The 14272-nt window shown below is 40.0% G+C and overlaps 1 protein-coding gene across 5 annotated transcripts in view; it reads left to right on the top strand.

Moving 5' to 3' along the window:
* The window catches only part of si:ch211-200p22.4 (phosphatidylinositol-binding clathrin assembly protein), a 67366-nt gene extending 54461 nt beyond the window's left edge, over positions 1-12905 (top strand). For 4 of the 5 annotated variants that reach the window (XM_053629416.1, XM_053629415.1, XM_053629419.1 and 1 more), the window contains 6 exons: positions 3135-3266; positions 4928-4958; positions 5089-5224; positions 10158-10217; positions 10316-10429; positions 11517-12905. In XM_053629416.1, the coding sequence (XP_053485391.1) occupies positions 3135-3266; positions 4928-4958; positions 5089-5224; positions 10158-10217; positions 10316-10429; positions 11517-11531 (488 nt within the window). In that variant the 3' untranslated portion in view covers positions 11532-12905. The remainder of the gene's footprint in view (positions 1-3134; positions 3267-4927; positions 4959-5088; positions 5225-10157; positions 10218-10315; positions 10430-11516) is intronic. The other variant, XM_053629418.1, reaches the window with a different exon arrangement.
* Positions 12906-14272: the final 1367 nt, after the last annotated feature.

Here is a 14272-nt window from a genome sequence, read left to right as displayed (position 1 = left end):
CGAAGATTTAGCGGTCACTACACTACTAATTTTAAATGAAAATTTTATTTCAGTAGAGCAGAACATTCATCAGGATATCTGTTACAGTTCGCATGTACTGGCTTGGGCCGCGTTGCACCTGTGCATGAAGAGGAACACATTTAGCACGGGCCCATAGTTCTGATACAGCACAGCCTGCTTAGTGGTGGAAATGGCTGTAATAACACAACACCCACACCCCTTGCATTCCTGTTAATTTAACCGTATTACCCCGTATTTATACATATTTATTATATACATTTAGCAAGTTCACTAAAGCTACCTCAGCCTGATTTTTCACAGAATTGTATCACACATATATCACAGACAAATATAGTCATACTGTTACTGCCATCTCTTTTATATCCCTTATATGATATTTTTAGACATTTTTATACCTGTATAAAAGTACATTCTGGTTTATATCAATTCTATTTTTACCACACAGACAGTTGTAAACTATCTAAACCAATAAAATTATAATTTGAATAATATGGAGGATCATGGGTAATTTGGCAAGTTGCAGTGTTGGGTGGAAAACTGCTGTCTGTATCTTTCTATCAGTTTAATTATTTACTGGCACATCTGCACCAAATACAGTGTTGCAACAGCAGATTTTCACTGATACATTCATTCGTCTTTATCTTGGCCAGACCAGACCAGAGACCCTGGAGTTGTGACGCAGCAACACTGCAATATTGTCACCAAATACTAATAGTCACGATAACAATGACATTTACAATGAACTATAATAGGAATCATTATAATAATTATGTTGTCATAATGGCAAGGGTGTAGGGGGCTGGTTTGACAGGACTGCATGTCTTTCAGGTGGTGTCCTCTGTCTCTCTCTCTCTCTCTCTCTCTCGCGTGTGTCATTAACTGAATAGCTGCTGAGGGTTGTTTACAGGAGCATTTGCTGAATTACTCTGCACAAGTGACTGATGTAACAGCAGCAATCCAGCGTGTGAGCAGCCGCTGTATGAATCAGCTTTATGGCTGGACCTCAGAAGTCAATTCAGTTCAATTCAGGCTGACTGATAATGTTCTATTTGCATTTCCCGAGGTCATTTTTAAGCTCAAAGAATAGCCATTGGGGAAACTTGGAACATTTAAACGGGGTTTGTACAAGGTGCTTGAAGTACTTGAATTTGGCTTTTTGAAATGCAAGTACTAGAAAACCTTGTGAATAGCCCTTTTTTTTTCCTACTAGTGCTTAAAAAATGCTTGAACTATAAAAATTAAATAAATACAAAATTGATAAATAACTTGAAAGTGTTTTTCGATAGAACACGAATACAATCCTTTCACTCAAAATATGACCATATGACCCCGCTGCAGCCCCTCCCCTTCCTCCCACTATTCACTCATTTTGACAGCGACCGCTCTGGTCCACTTTTCAGACTCCTTTAGTGGCATTTTTTTCTCAAAAAAGCACCTAGCTACAAATCTAGCGACTTTTTGGGCAAACCTTAGCTACTTTCCATAGAAGAGAGTGGCCAGTACTGCCCCGCGAGCGTGAGGTCCTGCTTTCCCCCAGCCGGTATACCTCTCTCTCTGCAGCTAATCTGTTCAGTGAGGGACAGACAGGAGCAGCACATTCATTCACTTCTAACTCTCTCCCGGAGTGATCGTTTTACATGTAAATATATTCGAAATCACAGCACACCCGTTGTCTTAACTTGCTGTATATGTGTGGTGAGCTTGTCAGATGACATGGCGGTTATAAAATCAGGATTTTAGCCGTTTAGAACAGCAGCTTGGAAATGGTTTGGAAGTGACTGCTGGTTAACATGTATCCTTAATGTGTCGTGTCTCAGTCACTATTTCATACTTGTTCCGTTGTCTGACAACCGAAACAGAAAAACATGTAAACGAGAACATCTTTATTGGGAATTCGGCTGTATTAAAATACAGTATGTGAGCACAGAGAGTAGGAAAGAAGCAAACAGATGTGAAGGGCCCACACTGGGCAGAAAGCAAATATGTGATGACGTTATTAAGCATTTGTACGAACCCTGTTTAAAGTCAATTAAAGTGCAGAAGTCACTTTAAAACCTAGATGCCGTCTCTGGCAAACTTAAAGTGCTGGCCTGAGCTTTGCTTCATACGTGAGGTGCTGAGTAATATGGTTTACCTCGTCATGTTATTTCCTGTTTCAAGTTTCACGAAGGCAGGAAATGGGATGGTGTAGTCTGCAAAGGAGCTGAAATGCCCTCTGTAGCACTTTTCTACCTACTGCTAAGTAAAATGTGTGACGAGGGAATTCAAATGCGAGTGACTGCAATACAACAAATAAAGAAGCCAACAGCTTCTGCTGAAAAGGTTTCGCTGAACCATAAATCACGATCAGGCAGAAAATATAGATCGACAGATTTCTATTATATTCGTATAGCACTGTGAACAATAGACATATCAGTCACAAAGCAGTTTAGAAATATGGATGTGGGTTTAGACCCTTAATGTACAAACCAGAGGCAACAATGGCAATGAAAAAACATGAAGAAATCTTGAGAGAGAGAGAAAAAAAAAGGGAATGCATCCTATCCTGGGTGACACCGGATAATGGGATTGTAATAATACGGAAAAAATGCAAGAAAGAAAGAAATATTCTGAATCTCAAATGAATATTATAATAACATTTAATATATTTGATGTCTCTTTTGCAAAAAAATAATAAAATGCGCTTTCATCGCAAGTCGCATATAAAATTGTACCTCCAGACGAGGGCAGAATTGATCCTGGAGATGGAGTTAAGCATTGGGGTAAGAAGTCCTATTGCACGTTAGCCTGAAGAAAAGGGAATACAAACTTTCGAGCACGAATTACAGATTACAGTGTGTCTTATGATTGGTGTTGACACATGACAGTAGCTTAGCTTTCACATTCACTGAAGGTTGTAATAACATCTCTGTTCATCTGGCTTGCAGTATGTAAGAGTAAGTGTGTGTATGTTCGAGTGCACTGTAAACATGTCGCTACCTTCTGCTGCTTACTGTCCGTGTGTTTGCTTTTCAGCATGCTTTCTGTCACAATGCACAGACTGACATGTTTGTTCTGTACCTGCTGACAGTCATCAATATTTCTAACCGTTCTTTCCCTTGTCTTTCTCACAGGGTTCGAATCTCTAGGAGACCTGTTGAAGCCCACTTTACCAGCTCACAATCAGGCTCCCATGATGCCCCCACACACAGGAAGCAAGCTGCTGGCCAATGACCTCGACTCCTCCTTGGCGAACCTCGTGGGCAGTGAGTACACACCCTGTTTTCGTCCTCTCTGCTCTCATTCTTCTTTCATGTTGCTGTGGCTATTCATTAGCTAGATCATATCCGACATCTCTAAGAGGCCACTTGCTTGTGCAAGCAGACAGACATTCCATTTCAAGTGTGTTACTGACAGGGTTGTGTTCTGTTGCTTCTATTAACTACTGTGGGTGCGTATTTTAATACGACAATACGTGCAACTTGGTGTCTTGCACTTCGAAATGTGGAGTCATGTGGGTCGGGAATCGAACCGCCAACCCTATGGTTAGTGGATAACCCGCTCTACCACCTGAGCCACAGCCGCCCAAACTAACAAGTTTAGCATATCCTGATCTCATACATATATGTATGTGTGTGTATATATATATATACACATACATACATATATATATATATATATATATGTATGTATGTATGTATGTATGTATGTATGTATGTATGTATGTGTGTGTGTGTGTGTATATATATATATATATATATATATATATATATATATATATATATATATATATATATATATATATATATATATATATATATATGAGAGAGATGTAGATGTATATAGATATATAATATGCAAATCCACTCATAAACCTTTCTGAATTGTTCCTCGTTTCCATTGTTAAATGTAGTGTATGTCATGTGACTTGGAAAGATGGATGTACTTATACTTGCATGATACCTGACATCAATGCATCTTGGGAGATCCTGAAGAGTGTGAGCAGCTTGATTTAAGTCTATGGTGCATTTACATATTCATTATGTGAATGAACCTGATCTGAATACAATGCTGATTGAAGACACTAGGTATAAACAGGCTTGCTCTGTTGGGTCTCTCATCAGGTAATTGGCTAGACCTTTTATTCCTCTGTTCTGAAAACAAAGCAATTTCCTTTTTCACCTGTTTACTCCAGCATGTCACAGGCAGGTTTGGGGGCGGCTGTGGCTCAGGTGGTAGAGCAGGTTGTGCGCAAATCGCAGGGTTGGTGGTTCGATCCCCGGCCCACATGTCTCCACATGCGGAAGTGTCCTCGGGTAAGACACTGAACTCCAAGTTGCTCCTGAAGGCAGGAGTGTGGGAGTGATGAGTGAAATGCGAAACTGACGCAGTGGTTCTCAAACTTTATCAGCGTGAGGTGTAGAGTGCATCCCTTTGTGGCCCCCTAGAGTCATCAAATTTTTCACAATTGAGTTTTTCACGCTAGGCTCTTCTGTGTTATCCATTTTAACATAGTCTTATGTTTTATCAGCGTGTGGCTAACAGCGTGTGGCATACTGTACACTAGTATGTCAACGGATGTCTCTGTTTGGTGTGTCTTAGTGTGCTGTGTATAATTGATTTAATATTTCTAATTTTTATGTACATCATAGTTCAAAGGTTGACAATCCTGACTTACATTGGATGTAAAACTTCTTGTGTGTGTGTTGGAGCAGTGGACACACAGATGAATGAAAACGAACGTTCTAATGATGGTGTTTGGGAAGCAGCCAACAGCATGGGAGTGTAAAAGACTCGTACTCTGTTTATTAACAGACTCTCTCTCTCTCTCTCTCTCTCTCTCTCTCTCTGTCTATTTCTCTCTCTCTCTCTCTCTCTCTCTCTCTCTCTCTCTCTCTCTCTCTCTCTCTCTTTTGTCATGTTACAGATCTGCAGTTTAGTGGATCTTCAGTCAAAAAGTGAGTAGCAGTTATCCTGGGTTTTTTCTTTCTTCTTCTTGTGAACATATAGGACTAATCTCTGCAGTGAAGTAGAAGTATTATGTGACTGTTGAGCTGTGTGTGTGCGTGTGTGTGTGTTGTGTTGCAGACCGGACATGCAGTGGACACAGAGTGGGGAGAAGAAGATGACCGGTGGCACTAACTGGCAGTCCAAAACCATGAGCAGCACGACTGCCTGGAGTCCTGCCCCCATGCCACCTGCTCCCATGCCTGTGCCCCACATGGTGAGTGCACACACACACACACACACACACACCCCTTTAATGGAGATTTACCTCCTCTACTCTCACAAAACCCATTAAAGATGCATTTAAATTCACTTGACGTCACAGTTACAGACGTGCTGCTGATTATAAATCATAACACATTCTTACCTCCAGCTGCTTTAGTTTCATTGTAAAGTCACTGCACAATTAAAAGCTCCTCTGTGAGATATATATATATATATATATATATATATATATATATATATATATATATATATATATATATATATATATATATATATATATATATATATATATAAACTTTAGAAGACCACGCTGTTTAACAGAATCATTAGGCTGTGTGAAGTTTCACAAATCATACTTCGAGTTAGTGTTTAGCATGGATTATTTTTTTTTTTTGGCTCAGAAGAAATGCAACAAAACCCTTGAATAATTCTAACAGCAGGGATGCCTTGAATCCAACACACCCTGCATCCAGAAAAGCTGTTTGTTACAGACGTTGGTCTGCCATAATTGGCAGCGATTTTCCTGGAAAAATGCTTAAATTTGAGAAACCAGCTTGAATGCACAACTTCTACTGCAGTTGTGATGCATTGTGATTATAAATCTGCTCTTAAATATTACAGAGCCGTTTACTAGCAGCAGACTGTACTCAGACTGTGCTATTACTCACCATTTAATCTAATGATGTCCTTACAATTATACCATATACAGTGTATAAAATAAATTACACAACGCATAAAGAGAGACTTGAACTTAATTGTGATGAAATGTTTTCCACAATCTGCCATGTTGTAATACTTTTACCGTCTTTTCCCAAACTTCACTTGGGGCTGACTAAACACTACACTTCACTGTCACTTAAAACAAAACCAAACAAACAGTGCATCTGGGTTACATTTCTAAGATGCTGATGAGTACTGTAGTGTGTCACTCTGTTCTCCACATGGAAGTGTGTAGAGGCCCAGTATCTACTGTTTGTTCTGTAGGAGGGTCACATTGTTTAGGCATGGTGAACCATACTGCGAAAAGTAGCATAGAGAGGTTTGGAGGTTGGTTTTTATCTCCGATTGTTTCTGTATTGCAGTGGCAGCACTGCCAAGCTGCCACTGTTGGGCCCATGAGCAAGGCACTTAACCCTCTCTGCTCCAGGGGCGCTGTATCATGGCTGACCCTGCGCTCTGACCCCAACCTCTAAACATGTTGGGATATACGAAGAGAAAAGAATTTCACTGTGCTGTAATGTATATGTGACCAATAAAGACTCATTATTATTATTATTATTATTATTATTATTATTATTATTATTATAGCATACAGTAAATCAGCTTAGATAGCATGAGTGTGTGTGTTTGGAGATGCACGTACGGGACTGTAGTACAACCCCTGGCAAAAATGATGGAATCGCCACACTTGGAGGATGCTCACATCACCATGTCATCACAGATATGATGCACAACAAATTTTGTTGAATAGATGAACATTCTGGCTTCATGAAACAAACCTCAGACAAGTTAAATTCAATTATTTTAATTAATGCCTTTTTTTTTTTCTTTCGAGATCAAGTAGAGGAAAAAATTACGGAATCAACAACAACAAAAATCACAATAAGTACTTTGTTGCTCCTCCTTGGGCTTTTATGACGGCGTGGACTTTACTAATGAAAAACAGTATTCTCTATCAAGCTGGTTCCAGCATTCTCGAATAGCGGGTGACTGATCAGCTTTGCAGGACGGAGCCTCATCATGGACCAATTTTTACAATTTCCACCATAAATTTTTAATCGGATTGAGATCCGGACTGTTTGCTGGCCAGGTCGTTGAGTTGATGTTCCTTTCCTTAAGAAAAGCTTCAATACTCTTTTGCTCAAGATGTATTATCAACCTGAAAATTGACTGATCACCATCAAACCTATTTTGTATTGATAGAATGAGAGGTGTCAGTGAATTTCAGCATACACCTGTGCGTTGATCATTGATGTCTCTCCTGGTCCTGACATGAAACCCCATATCATTAATGCGTGGGGAAATTTGATTGTTTTCTTCAGACAGTCATCTTTATACATTTCATTCATCCTTGGCCAACGCAGATTCGTGATTCATCACTGAATATCACTTTCATCCAATCATCCTCACTCTGTGATTGCTTCTCTTTAGCCCACTGTAACCTTGTTTTCTTCTGTTTAAGTGTTAGTGCTGGTTTTCGTTTGGATTTTCTAGACGTAATCCCATTTCATTCAGACGATTTCTTACACAAACACTGACTCCTGTTTCCGCCCATTTATTTTGTCGTGCAGTTTCTCTTTTTAAGGCGTATCGCTTTGAGTTTTCTATCCTGACATTTGACGTCTTCCTTGTTCTACCCATACTGTATGTTTTCCTTTTCTAACCTTCCCATTTTGTTTGTACTTGCACCAAATTTTAGACACAGCTGACTGGGGACAACCGACATCTTTTACCACACTCCGTGTCGGATTTCCGTCTTGAATGAGTTTTATAATCTTTACCATTGTTTAAATTGACTGTTGTCTGGTTGGGGCCATGTTTCCTTTCAATAAGTCCAAGGTTAAGGTCTGTTAGCGCTCTCTTTTAACTGCAGATTAATTCGAATTTTTTTAGACTTGGTATTGGTGCTGGTATTTGTTTTTGAAATGCAAATTACACGTTGATTCCATAACAATTTTTTTTCCCTCCACATTGAGTGATTCCATACTTTTTGCCAGGGGTCGTATAGTTTTGTGTGTGTACGCACTCTGCTCTCTCTCCTGGCCTTTTGATTTTAAATTAGTGCGAGTTTGAGTTTTATGACCTGCGCTCTGTGGGAACAAATATTCATCACTGTCTATTTAAGTGTGTGCTTCAGACTAACCTCACCCTCCTTCCTCTCCCCTCCGCTCTGCCTTTTCTTTCTCTTTTTCTCCCCTGTTCTTCTCCACTGTGCTCAGCACTGGTTCATGCGAATGTCTCATGTCTAATGTCTTCTCCTTCTCCATTCCTTCCTCTTCTGTCCCTCTCACTCTGTCTCCTTGTCTCTTTTTCTCTGTCTGTCCCTCTGTCTCGCTCTGTCTTCTCGTCTCTTTTTCTCTGTCTCTCGCTCTCTTTCTGTCTCTCGCTCTATTTTCTTCCCCCTTCCCGTGCGCCTAACCAAGCAGAGTGGAATGTTCTATACTGGTTATGTAAGTAGGAGCAAAATCTGTACTATAATTCCCAGATTCTCCCTTTAGGGAATTCCCTTTCTCCCTTACACACGTGCACACGTCTCCTTGTCATGTTTTTATTCACGTCATGCAAACTAAATGTCGATTTAAAAAAAAAAAAAAAAAAAAAAAAAAAAAAAAAATTTATTGCATGTGAATATGTAAATATTGAATTTCCATGTTGTGGTTGCTTGATGCAAGTCTATTGAAATTTTAAGTACGTACACACACGCGCGCGCACAGTGAATTGTGTAGTGTATTCTCCCCTCATGTGTTGATGTAGCTGTTGTGTGTTGACGTGTGTAGTGTCTGTGTGCTCTGCTTAATCTGATCACTACACTGCTTCTGTCCCTCACACTCACTCCTTCAGACTGCAGCCTCCCAGTCTCAACTCTGCACTGCATATAATATAGTTGTAACTTCAACGTTTTGACATGTGACGTTAAGTATCCAATAAAAAAAACAATAAACGAGTAGGATATTACCCTGCGTTCACGGAAGCAAGCTACAAAGTGACGGGTGAACGTGTTTCTGATTTAAGCGTGTGACACCCGCGTCATTCTGGTGACTGGGAGCGATTTTCTCCATTTTATGGTACCGTAAAGTGACAAATTCAAGCAGTCCTAGTAAATTCCTCCCAACTGATCCTGTGGTGCAGGTTGTACGTTTTCGTTTAGGTCAGCAGGTGGGGGAACAAAAACTAATAATCATTTGACCTCATTGCTGTAACTGGACAGGCCACACCCATAAGTAACGGTGATAGTGGTCCCTACACACGCACAATAGTCAAGCTTAGACTGACTAGTAGACTAGAGCTTGCTAGTGTGAACGCAGGGTCCAGGGTTTAGTTTCTTCCTCATGCATGAAGGTTTAAGCTTCTGGTCCTGCTCAGCAGTACCCCAGCTGATTAAATCATCAGTGGAGTGAGATCTGGGAACAGAACAGTGGAGCCTTTCTGTGTGTTTGTGGAACCTGTCTCTATAAGGGCGTTTTCACACCTGGCTCGTCTGGAGCGTTTGTTTCGGAACCTGGTGCGTTTTCTCCTTTGGGTCGGTTCATATGAGCACCGCAGTCGAGCTCAGTCCGCACCAAAAACAATCGATTGCAGTCAAACTCTGGAGCGGTTCGCTTGTGGTGAGAAAGCAATCCGAGCCAACAGACCAACCAGACGACCTGTATAGCAATGCAGGATGGGAATTGCGTTATGTAAAAAGCGTGTTTATTTTTGCTATCGCATCTTTCAAAAAACGTATAAGAACATTTGAGGTTTACAAGGTGTTTAGTGAGCGTCTCAAGGAGGTAAATTAAATAAATTAGAACAACTACCGCTAAAAAGAAAGCCACAATAAGCTCACAGAGCTGCTGTCTGTGCCACTTGATGGATGACCGCTATGCGGAACCCCAGATCATAAACAGTTGCACTCTTGACCAATGAGAGGACAGTTTTACTCACGTGTGAGTTGCATAAACAAAGTTTGATACCTTTTGAAATGTTGCCTTGTGAAAGCGAACTGAACCGAAGAGAAAATGCAACACTGGAACAATTGAAGTCCCTGTTTAGGACCGAAGCACAGATCGAGAGGTCTGAAAACGCCCTAAGAGCATGCAGGAACAATGACGGGCCAGTGGTTGCAGTTCTGTTCAGAGACGCCCACTGTGACCCGTACTGTAATATAGCCTGTGGTTCAGCAGCTGGGATGCAGTGCTCATTATATGTGCTCTGTTGTTGTCCAGCAGGCTCCGGCCCCCATGGCCTTCCCCATGACCACACCTCAAGTGCCTGTGTATGGAATGGTGAGTTGCTTCAGCTGCACAGAACACTGTACACACATATACACAAGATAAGACTTGAATGGTAAATATGGTTTTGAACGTGTGTGTGTGTGTGTCAGGTCCCTCCTCAGATGGGTCAGATGGGAGGGGTTCCAGTGATTACGCCACAGCCCATGATGTACCAGCCTGTCATCAGGTCCACCAACCCATTTGCTCCAGTTCCTGGAGCTCAGGTAAACACACACAACCAGTGTCTACACTACAGATCTGCTACAATAAAGCTACACACACTTCCATGACATCTGTTGCTGGAGATTTATATTTTTTTTTATATATAAAAACACCGTTTACTAGAGATGTAACCAGATACTGCTACATTATTTTGTTCAAACAGATATTAATATACAGATGTAAATAGTTTTTTTTTTCTTTTTTCTTTTCTTTAAACAGAGAGTTGAAACTAGAAGTGAGCATTGGGATTCAGCAAAAACGTCGAGTCAGCAGTTTTTAATTGTAATGCCAGTGAAGCTTCTCTGCACTGTGCTTTAACATAGTAACTGCCTGGTCAGGGTCACAGTGCTTTAAATTAGGCTGTGTTCTGTGTACTGTGTTCATTTTGGGAAATAGAACCAACATTCGAAAACAACACAGACTTGTACACCAAGAACTGTGATTGGAGTGGAAAAACACCAGCCACGAATCGTGCTCCTCTGTAGTTATGAACTAAATGATGTAGATGTGTGGTGTAGCTGTCAGAAACTGGATCCAAAGACCGCACTGGCTCAGTTTACGCAGTGTTGTCCAGTGCGTACAGTGACATAGCGGTAGGGGTCATAGTACTATTTATTTATTTATTTATTTACTTACTTGCTTACTTATATAATAAATCATTCTGGTTTAGGCCACGCCCACTTTTAGTTCTAACCCAAATACAGAAGCACCTATTTGTAGCAGTCTGATGCACTAATACCAGCACTGCACACTACCATGTTGGTGTAACTGCTGAGAATGATCCATCACACAAATAAAATCTGCTCGTAAGTTGTTCTGCGTTGATGGATGAGTATGGAGGGAGTGATAAATCGTACATAGCGAGCGTTAGGCTACAGTCAGTAATGGTGTATACGTACAGACCCGTGTACGGAGTGTATATGTGACCGACAATATTTCTGTATATTTAGTGTTTCTGGACATGCGTGTCTATATAACTGCAGTGTTTTCCTGTACACACTAATAACGGAAAAGAACACGAGTGTAAAATAATCTCTGGAGTAAATGATGTCGTATTTAAACCTGTTCTTCTGTCTCTCTTTGGTGCAGATGCAGTTTATGTAGTAGCGTTGTGTAGCGGTGTGGCAAACAGGACGACCGAATGAACCACAGAGCAAGAGAGAAGAGACTGATACACCACCCACCATCACGTTCAGGGAGCTGGAGGAGGACTGATGAAGCATATGACAAGAGAGCGAGAGAGAGAAATGCAGAAGGGAGGAGTACAGGAGAAGCAGGAACATTATTTTTTGCCAAGACTCTTAACATTGCTATCTGACATGGCTTTCTCTCTCTCTCTCACACACACACACACACACACACACACACCCCACAACAGGGTATCAGATCAGCCTGTGATGTTTTTTTTCTCTGTTTTGTTTTTGGGTTCTTTTTTAAAAATGATTGTTGGCTTGTCTGTGTTTTATACATCATTGGTTCATTTGATCATGTCCTGAGGATCGTGTTTTGGCAAATCATTTGTTTCTAAATCAGGTTTCATGTCCGGAGTGACGACATTGCTTTGCTATGTTCCTAAGATGGCCCTGAGCACTGTGTTTGGGTTCGAGCTGGGTGTGGAGGCACGGGCAGGACGCTGTTCTCCACCCAGGCTAGTCCTGTCTGGTTAGTCCCGCTCTCACCACATTAAACACGTCACTGCTTTTCTTCAATGAATCATTGTCGAGCTCTTTGATTTCAGTTCCGTTGTGACGCGAGCCAAACGAGTCTAAAACCTCCGGTAAATTGTGATGTTTGGCATTTCCCAGCACTTTAACTTCAGCGGGTCTCTGCAGGTTTGGATGCGTTTTCACTTATTCAGAAACCAAATTCTTTTGACATCTCGTTAGTGAACGTTTCGGGTCAACCTTAAACCGTCCTGCGATCCGTCCGTCCTGTGCGTCGGAAGACGGGCGCATTGGAAAGCCGTACTGGCGCTCCCACACTCAGGCTCTTGATTTTTTTGTTGCGTTTCATTCCTCTTGCCTGTTCAAGAAAAGTCTAGTTCCTCTTCTTGATCCTCTGCCCCTCTAGACTAAATATCTCTGTATTGTAGTCTAACTAGCGCTAACCCACCCCTTGCGAATGAGAGATTATGGAGGCCGGTCCTGTTAGACCTCTTCTATCTAAGCACTTACATATATGACCTGTCCGATCATTTGTAGTTTTATATATGCCTGTAAACAGGGTCTTAGCTTCATGCTAATACTGATATTCGACAAGACATATAATGCTCTTTTAAATGTTGATTGATTGATGTTTGTTTTAAGAAACAGGGCTCTAAAGTTTGATATCAGTATTTGAGTAATTTAGAATATTTTTTTAAAAAAATACACTTGTTTTAGCCAAGAGTAATAATTTTTTTTTTTTTTTAACTGTTCACATGGTGAACTTTAGACCTTTTCTACTGTGTGTGTGTGTGTGTGTGTGTGTGTGTGTATATGTGTGTGTATATATATATATATATATATATATATATGTGTGTGTGTGTATATATATATATATATATATATATATATATATATATATATATATATATATATATATATATATATATATATGTGTGTGTGTGTGTGTGTATATATATATATATATATATATATATATATATATATATATATATATATATATATATATATATATATATATATATATATATATATATGACACACACTACCAGTCAAAAGTTTTGACACACTCATTCTTTATTTTTCTTTTTCCCCCACATTTTATAATAATAATAAAGTCATCAAAACTCTGGAGTAACTCCAATGGGAAACTATGGGAATTATGTTGTGATAAAAAAATCCAAAATAATGTAATATTTTACCATCTTCAAAGTAGATGCCCTTTTTGCCTAGAATTTCCAGAAATGTATTCTTGGCATTTTCTCAACAGATTTCTTGAGGAATTTCCCCTGAGATGCTTTTTAAACAGTATTAAAGGAGTTCTCACCTACACTGGAAACTTATCGGCTACTTTTCGGAATATTTTGCTCAAGTCATCCGTTTAAAAATAATATTTTTTTTGTAAATAAAATGTTAGTTTTCTAATGAAAGAAATGAATGTCAGCACGATTGTATTTTTATCTACAACCCCGATTTCAAACGTTTAATCATGCACCTTCAGATCAAAAGCTTTTTAAGATCATGAGGAACATTTCAGTCGAGTCTTTCCAAACTTTTGGCTGGTAGTGTACATCGAGTTCCTACTGTAGACAACTACAGGTTTTCCTGAACTGAAATATATTTCTCTCTTTCTTCTATCTCAACCAGAATTAAAGTTCTCGCATGTTAAATCCTGGTTCTCTCCCAAAAGTGAAAAGGCGGAGCATGACATTTAAAGATTTGGTTCAGACTGCGGCGCCAGCGCATGGCTGACATTTGGACAGCCGCTATCAGATTATAACTGAATTGATTAAAATTCTGACTGTTTTGCAACGGCATGCAACTTTTCAAACAGCGTGATCAAATCATGCGATGTTCACAGTTTGCTAAACCGTGGCTCCTTATTTACTAATATCTTTTCAGGAACATTGCCAGGGCAAGATTAAATAGTTTTGATTGCCCTTGTTTTAGTGAAAATATCTTTTTGTTTGTTTTCTTAAAGCCGAGATGTCAAAGTATGTAACAGGCATGACGCCGAAACGACGCTTTCCGCCCCAATGATGTAGTATCCTTTATCCCGAGGGGGAGCAGAAAACATTAACAGCTTTTTTTTTTCTGAAACGCGTCGTGCTACGATTTCAATCTGCCAGTCGATATTTTTGTTTGAATTTCACTATGACACCGGATCGAAGCTCTTCCGAT

The sequence above is a fragment of the Ictalurus furcatus genome, chromosome 7 (genome assembly GCF_023375685.1).
Source record: "Ictalurus furcatus strain D&B chromosome 7, Billie_1.0, whole genome shotgun sequence".
NCBI lineage: Eukaryota > Metazoa > Chordata > Actinopteri > Siluriformes > Ictaluridae > Ictalurus > Ictalurus furcatus.
This window is presented reverse-complemented; position numbering and strand designations above follow the sequence as displayed.